General features: G+C 38.5%; 1 protein-coding gene across 1 annotated transcript in view; it reads right to left on the reverse strand.

Moving 5' to 3' along the window:
- Window positions 1–6,947: 6,947 nt before the first annotated feature.
- The window catches only part of ASPSCR1 (ASPSCR1 tether for SLC2A4, UBX domain containing), a 92,911-nt gene continuing 91,097 nt past the window's right edge, over window positions 6,948–8,761 (reverse strand). The window contains exons 15-16 of the mRNA XM_015825528.2: window positions 7,402–7,589; window positions 6,948–7,096 (exon numbers count right to left, since the gene is read on the reverse strand). Of these exons, the coding sequence (XP_015681014.2) occupies window positions 7,083–7,096; window positions 7,402–7,589 (202 nt within the window). The 3' untranslated portion in view covers window positions 6,948–7,082. The remainder of the gene's footprint in view (window positions 7,097–7,401; window positions 7,590–8,761) is intronic.

Genomic DNA, 8,761 nt, shown 5'->3' on the forward strand with positions numbered 1-8,761 from the left:
GATTATTCTGCATTAGTAAGCATCAGATTTATTAAGTTCTTCTGGAGGAACTGGTATTCAGTATTAGATGTAGAAACTTTTTGAATTGATGGCCAGGGGAAATTGCATCTATAAGTTAAAAAAATAAAAAAATTGCCTCTTACTGAAAAACTGGCACAAAAAAGCAGGAAACTCTTCAACTAGGGCTCTTAATTTGCTGATTTTACCTTATAAATCTAATCTGGCATCAAGCAGAATGCATGTCAAAGTATTAAAACAAAATTCTCTATTTTTTAAAAAAGCCACATATACTGTTCAACCAAATATATCATGCTAATACGTACAATCCTTTGAATAGAAGGGATGTAAAGATGTTGTAGCACAGAGTATCAACTACCCAACTATACAACAGTATAGCATACAAAAGGATATTATATGAAAGACCAAAACCAGCTCTTGTGTCAAGAGTGACTGGTTCAAAGGAAACAAAACTTCCAACACAGGATGCAGAAATAAGATACCCGCTAAGCTCTTATGCAGAGATGGACTAACTGAAAAGTATACAGACCCACATTCTTTCAGTAAGAATAGGGTGATTGATACAGGCTGTTTTGTATAGTAACCTGAATTTGGTTTGTAATTATTTTTTAGAGCAGGCACTTTAAGTATTATAGGTGATAGTAGAGGGTGTGGGGCAGAACTGTTCTATGGATTCAATTTTCATCTTATTTTAACTGACATTAAATATCACATTGTTTGCTGTTTTAGTTACCTTCTGTTCTTTTCACTCAGAAATGTCTTCCTACCTTTTTCTTCCCTCATTCCCTCCCAACTTTCTTCAAAGCAGCTGGAAGCATTTGGAAGTAATTAGACCTGAAGGGAAATGTTGGCCAATCTAGGAGACAATGACAAGTGCCAGGAATCCTTAGTGCCCCTTCCAGCCACTTTGAAGTTCATTCAGATGGTACAATGCTGTTTTCTTTGTTAAAAAAAAGTGGAGGCAAGAGGGAACTGGGCCAGATCAACCCCACTGAATGGAAAGCTGGTTACTTGTGTCTGAACAGTGGATAGAGGTGAAATGTAGAGATTCAAATGGAGATTGCACAGCCATTTTAAAGATATTTATATCCCTGCAGAAAAGACACATCCTTTGTTTGCCTAATGTGAACCCCATTTGATCATCTTTCAACATTATAAAAAGGCAAGCATAGATAAAAAAAAAACTTGTGATGTGGATCATTTATTTCTAAGGAGAAGAATATGCTGCTTCCTTCAGTGACATGCCAACACAGGAGAAGGATTTAGGATCTTTTGAGCAATACAGCACAGATGTTAAGGTATTAGTCTAGCTTTGTAGCTATTTACAGGGGTGCATCTCTTCTATCTGCCCACTCCCATGGTGAATAAATATAGAAGCTCTTGAATGTAACAGTGCTTAAGTACTGTTATGTGAAAATATGTATGTGCAATAATTTGTAAGCAGAGCTATACAAAATGTTCCACATTCCAAATGAATGCTTTGAAACTCTGAGCTTTGGGGGGGGGGAACCCCCAGTGGTCTGAAGATTTGTTCTCTACTAAGGACAAAACAGGGCACTTTGTTTCAGTATTTTAGCATGTACTGCCATTCCCATAATTGAAGGAATGTTTTTTTTTTTAAATAAGCCAGCCAGAGGCTTAAAGTGCATTAACCAATAAAAAAGGAGGAACTTGCCACCACTGGTTGAAGGTAACCGAAGGGAGGAGAGGGTATAATAACAAGAGTTAGCTAAGTTTATGTTCAGCGATTGAAATTTAATTTGTATTTAAAAAAAAGAGACTTGCTTGCCTATTCACTGGGGTTTCAATTCATTCTTATTAGGAAGTTAGAATCCAATACTGGAATATAGTGATAGTATTGACATGTTGTGTTATCGTTTCAGGTAGGCTATTAAATGCAAGCACTGCATTACATATAAGATAACCTACAGGATAGCAATAGCAATAGCAATAGCACTTAGACTTCTATACTGCCCCATAGCGCTTTACAGCACTCTGGATGGTTTACAATGTCAGCCTATTGCTTCAACAATCTAGGCCTCATTTTACCGACCTCAGAAGGATGGAAGGCTGAGTCAACCTTGATCTCCAAACTCCAGACTGCGGGCACAGTTTGTCTGCAATATTGTATTCTTAGCCACTGCCCCACCACGGCTCCTAATCAAATACTGTATTGAAGTGAATCTGTCCTTAGTTGGGGTTACTTATGTAGCTAAATTTAGCCAGCGTAACTTTAAAGAGCACACAAAATATTATACTGTAGTAGTATGGCTTCCTCATTTTACCTGCTTTTGTGGCTTTATGGCCTAAAATAAAGGCAGAAAGGACTTGTTGCAAATCCCTTCTGCTCTTTTTGGCAGAACACTCAATATTTTGAATGTTGTCCTATAGCAGTGGTGGCGAACCTATGGCACGGGTGCCAGAGGCGGCACTCAGAGCCCTCTCTGTGGGCACGCGCGCCGTCACCCCAGTCCTAGGCCTTCAGCTGGGTTTTATAAAACCTTTTCGCTTTAGGCCTCCGCCGCCATGTGCAAAAAAAAAAAAAAGGTTCAATCAGTCAATTTCAACTTCTTGTGGGAAAAAAAAAGATCTTGCAAAGCTGGAATTGATTGATTGAACTTTTTAATCCCACCCAGTCTGCTATTACCACTGCAGCCACGCCCACCCAATGGGCCACACCCAGCCAATGGGCCACACCCACCCGGCACCCGACAATGCATAAGTGGGTTTTGGGTTGCAGTTTGGGCACTCGGTCTCTAAAAGGTTCACCAACACTGTCCTATAGGAATATGAGGCATTCAGATTTGACAGGGAGCCATTTTGTTTCAGGGAAAGTGTTTTATGGAGTTTTTGGTACTCTTTGAGCTTGGCTGATTTCTTGCAGACATTTTATTACTCGACTACAGAACACCTTCAGTATTAGAGGAGAGAGGAGTTTGGTGCCTATTTATATATAGGATTTGCCCTGTCAGAGTTGGTGGGGGCATTGTTTTCTCCTTGATAAGTTTCTTGATTAATCTGTTTACTGTTTGTTTGTCTGAGTTGCTAATTCCTTAGAGTATTGATTATTGTTTACTGCTTGTTTGTCTGGTGTTAATCCTGGTGTTAATCCCTGTTTATTTGGGTATTGGTTGCTGGCAAGGTATTCTTAGCCTTTTTATTGTCTCTTTTGAATAGCAGATAAATGTTGTTTATCTCTATATTCCTGTTGATGGCTGATTTGTCTGAGTGCCAAGCTTTCAGGAATTCCCTTGTGTTTCTGAATTTAGCTTGTTTTAGAAGTCTGTTTCCCAGTTGAAACTATGTTGTGAAATAAAGCTTTCATCCTGTCTTCTGATTGCTAGTTTGTATTCATGCATGTGCTCTGCCAGTGTTATGTTTGTCTGCCCTATATACTGTCTGTTGCAGTCTTTCCACTGTATGTTGTAGATGACTCCGTTTTTCTTCTTGGGTTACTGGGTCTTTTGCTTTACTTTATTTTGGAGGATTTTAATTGGTTTGTGTGCTATGATGATGCCATGGGGTGTAATAGTCGTTAGTTGGTTTTGAGATGTTTTTGATGTACAACAGTATTATCATTTTCAGAGCTTGTGTTGATTGTGCTGTGAGGGATTGAGTGGTCATGCACTTTCTGATAAAGCTACATGGGTATCCATTTTGTCGGAAGATATTGTCTAGGCCAGGGGTAGGCAGTCTATTTCCTTTTTCTAGTGTTCTGAGTTGTTGCAGTACATTTGTGCTTGCCTGAATTATGTTGTTACACAGCTCCTCTTCTGGGAGTTTGGGTTGTTACCTTGGTAGCGGAGTACTTGGTCAGTTTGGGTGATTTTTTGATAGACTTATGTTTCTAATTTGCTGCCATTTCTCTTTTGATGGATATCCAGGAAGGACAATGTGTTGTTTTCTTCTTCCCTTGTGCATTTTATTCCTTTGAAGATGTCGTTTATTGTTTCATGTGTTTTCTCTAGTTGCTCCGTTTTTAATATGACAAAAGTGCCTTCCACATACCAGATCCGTATTTTTGGTGGTATGCATGGGAATGCTATGGTTTCTAGATACTGCATTACAGTCTGTGCTATGGAGTCTGAGAGTGGATATGGGTGTTTCTCTGATTTATTGGTGTATGTGTCCATCAAACTGAAAGTGAGGCAGAGGTTGATAAGACAGATTGATGAGGTCCATGATTATGAGTATTTTGATGTTAGTGTATTTGGTTATGTAGGTTATGTTATATAGTACTGCTGCCATGGATTCTTTCGCTAGATCTGGGTCAATGGATATAAAGAGTGCTGTAACATTGAATGAAACAATGATCTCTTCTTCTATTATTAGGTGTTTTGATTTTTCTGAAGACACTTAATGGAATATTTGGTCCTCTCTGTGAGATGTCCAAGGTTTCTTGTAAGTCTTTTAGCTATGTTCTGTGTTGGGATCCTTTGTAACAATGCAATCAAAGAAAGAGATATGTTGGGCTTGTATATTTTTAGGTGTTGATAGAAGTGTGGGATGGTGGGTCTACATGTTTTCATCTCTCACCGTTCTTTTGTGATTTGACCTTTATTAATTATTTCATTAAGAATTGTTCATATCTGGTTGTCTAGTTTCTGCACTGGGTTGGTGTTTACTGGGATGTAGGCTTGTCTTCCAGTAATTCTTTGGTTTTATGTATGTATTGTGATCTGTCCATGATAACTATGGTCTGGCCTTTGTCTGCTGGGAGAAGCGTGATGTTTTGTACCTTGGACAGAAAATATTGAGGGCTGCTCTGTCTTCTGCTTTGAGATGGTTCTGATTCTGTGTTTTTGTGGTCTGTGGTATGATTGTCTCCCTTGTGTTTTCTTGGCTCTCTGTGGCATATCCTGTGCTTTTAAATGCTGTTTTTAAGGCTGCATAAATTTCTAATTGAATAGCATTATGTTACAACTGAGACCTTTCTGTAGGAGATTGTGTTCTGCAATTTATGTACATCTCTAGCCTCAAGGAGCTATTTAGGACTTCTTAACTTTTATAGGAGTTAGCTAGAGAAGCATAATATTCACCTGATTCAGCATTACTGTATTCTATAGAGAAGTAACTAGCTTCTTCATTAAATATGCCTTGTAGTTTAAAGCAGACTGCCCGTATATGACCAAGCAGTCTTACATTATTAACTACCTGGGTGCTGCTAGTCAGCAAATGTATCTTGTTTTTCATTAATAGAAAGAATGATTCAGAAGACCAAATGTATACAGAGGTTAGACCTGAAATCCCTAAACCATTATAAGGTGAAGTAAACTAGTATATTAACAAATTGAAGAGCAGCATCTCCTTCTCTATTAATTTTTACAATATAAGCTTGCACAAAATACAGAAAGGAACAATAAATTGAGGAAATGTAAAAAAAACTCTAAACATATCCACAGCAAATATAACTTTATATCGTCGTAAAAATATCTACATTTTAAGCAAGGAATATGGTAAAGCCTTAATATAATAGATCGTGTGTAGCATGGCAGATTTTGTCTGTCCACTGTATGCTGCATATGCATAAAATCTCATTTCCATTTTATGCATGTAATTATAGTAGTTAAGGCATCAGGCTAAAAGCTAGGAGAATGTGAATTCTAGTTCTGGAAAAAAAGCCAGCTAGGTGACCTTGGGCCAGTCATTCTCTCTTAGTCCAACTCATCTCACGGGGTTGTTGTTGTGGGGAATTTAGGAGGAGAAAAGAGTATTGTGTGTGTTGGTGGCTTTGAGTTATTTATAAGAATAATAAAGGTAGGAGATAAATAAATCAAAGCTAAAGTTCATTTGGGTTTAATAAACTTTCTGCTTTAACAGATATCCCTTTCCCCTCATTTAAACTGAGGGCTTTACTGTAATTTGCTGTCTGTCCTAAGTGCTGAAATTATCAAATAGAATCATATGTACTCCTTCTTTACTTGAATCATCCCCTAACTTTTTTCTGAAATATTTAGGAAGCAGATCTGCTCATTAAGCAGAGAATCTTATATGGTCAAAGCTTCTCTGGTCCATTCATTTTAAGTACCATTTCTGCATCCTAGCAATCCCCAAATAGATCGGTTTATCAATTTCCTGAAAGACCTGTCCCTTCATGGAAAGGTAAACATCTTCAAATTCAACTTGATTCCTGGAATGTACCAGGAGGAACTGTGGAAACCAGACAGAGGAAGAGATCAGTGGCCGTGAGAAGAGGCAGTGTACCAAGGGTGGCAGCTAGGAGAAGGAAGTATTTCAGAGACCCCACCCGTAACTGACTTGCTGTAAACTCTACCTAGGAACCAACCTTTACTATTTTAAAGATTACGTTTACTGTGATTATCACTAAACGTGCCTTTCTGGAATCCTATTTCTTGAGTTTGCCCACCATGTACAGCTTGACAGTGCTTGATATTCCCATACGATTTTCTTGCCAACAGTACAGAAGTGATTTGTTTTCTCTCCTTTTCTAGGGTCTATAGATTTAAGAGTCGTATGGTCTATTCCAGTGTTTCTCAACCTTGACAATTTTAAGGCATGTGGACTTCAACTCCCAGAATTCCACAGCCAGCAATGGAATTCTGAGAGTTGAAGTCCACATGCCTTAAAATTGTCAAGGTTGAGAAACACTGGTCTATTCCATCCAAGTATGACTTAGGTCTGACTCTGCTTAACATTTTCAAAATCAGCCACAACTGACTCACAATTACTACCCACTATAGATTCACACTGAGTCTTAGACTCTTGAAATTCTCAGCACCCACACAAAAAAGATGGCAAAAGATTTTGCCTGAATTTCTGTACCTGCTCCATTTGTGTGATCTGAAGTCATAGGAAGCTGGAGCTTTCTCTTGCTTTATGATACCATCCAAATATGCAATGTATATGTCAACAATGCTGCAGAACGCAGGCAACATTCATTCCCAATTTAACAGAACTGGCAAATGGAAACAGCATTCAACTTTATTCTGAAAAATCATTTGTAGATCATATATTTTAGCTTGTTGTTGGAAGCAGAAAATGGTAATTAAATGTTGGTTCACAACCAAGCAAAGCATCTTTCTGCAGCAGGTATCATCACTTCTTCATCTCTTCCCACCTGAAATGCAAACATAAGGCAAATGAGTTTGTACAGTGGAGCTTTTGTGAACCTTTCCAAAGAAATAGGTTTTCAAACAGAAATCCAGATAGTACACTAGCATACTGAAGAACATTGAGCATGTACATTCTCACATTCTAAAGTGATAGGGGGAAAATAAGTTTGGACTCAATGAGCGTCAACAGTTGGAAATAACTCCACACAAAATGGAGGAATTATGGATGTGAAGACAAATTTGGATCTCCCTTTTCTGAGGAAAAAACCTGCAAGAAGTAAGTATCTCCTTATTACATGTAATGTGGTACCTGGCAGCTTCAGCCACTTTGGCACTTTTCCAGGTGGGGCCCTCCTTATTTGTGGCTGCGGTGTTTCAAGAGTTGTTGATTCTGAATGCTCTGCTACAATATTTTGGTTAGCCTCATTTGACATAGGTGAGGAGCTAGGAGCAGATTCCAAACGTTGAACTGTATGATCTACCAATTTAGACAGCCGCCTGAAAGAAAAGATAAATATTAGATTTTCATGTTGCTCCTCTCCATTATTTAAGCACAATAAATTGCACGTTGAACTAAATGCAAAAGCCAAAGATGCTGTTTTTCTTTCAATTTCCGTGGAGTTTGCAAATAAGTGGTCCTTTCATCATTCAGATGGAATTTAGACAGATGTAAAATAACGTGTCTATATTCTGCCAACTGATAAATTCCACTGAAAATAATCCCACTGATTTTTGAAATAAATTATTCACATTATAACAGTAACAACAACAACAACAACAATAATAGAGTTGGAAGGAACCTTGGAGGTCTTCTTGTCCAACCCCCCTGCTCAGGCAGGAAACCCTATACCATTTCAGACAAATGGCTGTCCAGTCTCTTCTTAAAAACTTCCAGTGTTGGAGCATTCAGAGCTTCTGGAGGCAGGTTGTTCCATTGATTAATTGTTCTAACTGTCAGGAATTTTCTCCTTGTTCTACCTGAATTTCTAATTCACCCTGCTTATTGCTCATACTCTGTGTTTGGTGATTAGACATTTGACTCCTTTGTGACTGACCCTGTGGTTACTTTCTACATAACCTGTATAGTGCCTGAGTTCCCCTATTTCCTTACCTTGATTAGTGCACTTGGTGTGGCACTCACTATTAAAAGCTTGATTCTGCTTGACAGCAAGGTCAATATTCTTATCCGCACACACATCTATGTTACATGCATTGATAACCCTATTAGTTTTAGATTGCCAGGGACAGGAATGTTCTATATCAATTAACTCACTGTTCCCGTTGTTCAGTTTAAATATTTCTCCAGAAAATCTGTGAACACTTCCTGACTATCAAAAGACACGACCCACTAACCCTCATGTCCATCCACAAAGACTTAGAAGGACACAAATTTGATCTAATCAGGACCACAAGTTGTAATCCAAGCAAAATCAAGGGGAGAAATAGAATTCCTCAAAGCCTGGTTCTCCACCAATAAGTCAATAAACAGACACATTGACATCGACCCAGTCTACCAACCGCTGAGAATGAAAGAACTACTTCAATCATGAAGGCAGCATGTAAAATGAACAAATAGGCATCCCACCACACAGCCACAAAAATCACAACCTCCCACAAGAAACCGGACCACCTCTCAACAATAGCCAGCCAGCCAAACAGCCCAAAACCAG

The sequence above is a fragment of the Protobothrops mucrosquamatus genome, unplaced genomic scaffold, assembly GCF_001527695.2.
Source record: "Protobothrops mucrosquamatus isolate PMUCROS unplaced genomic scaffold, P.Mucros_1.0 scaffold2678, whole genome shotgun sequence".
Classification (NCBI taxonomy): Eukaryota; Metazoa; Chordata; class Lepidosauria; order Squamata; family Viperidae; genus Protobothrops; species Protobothrops mucrosquamatus.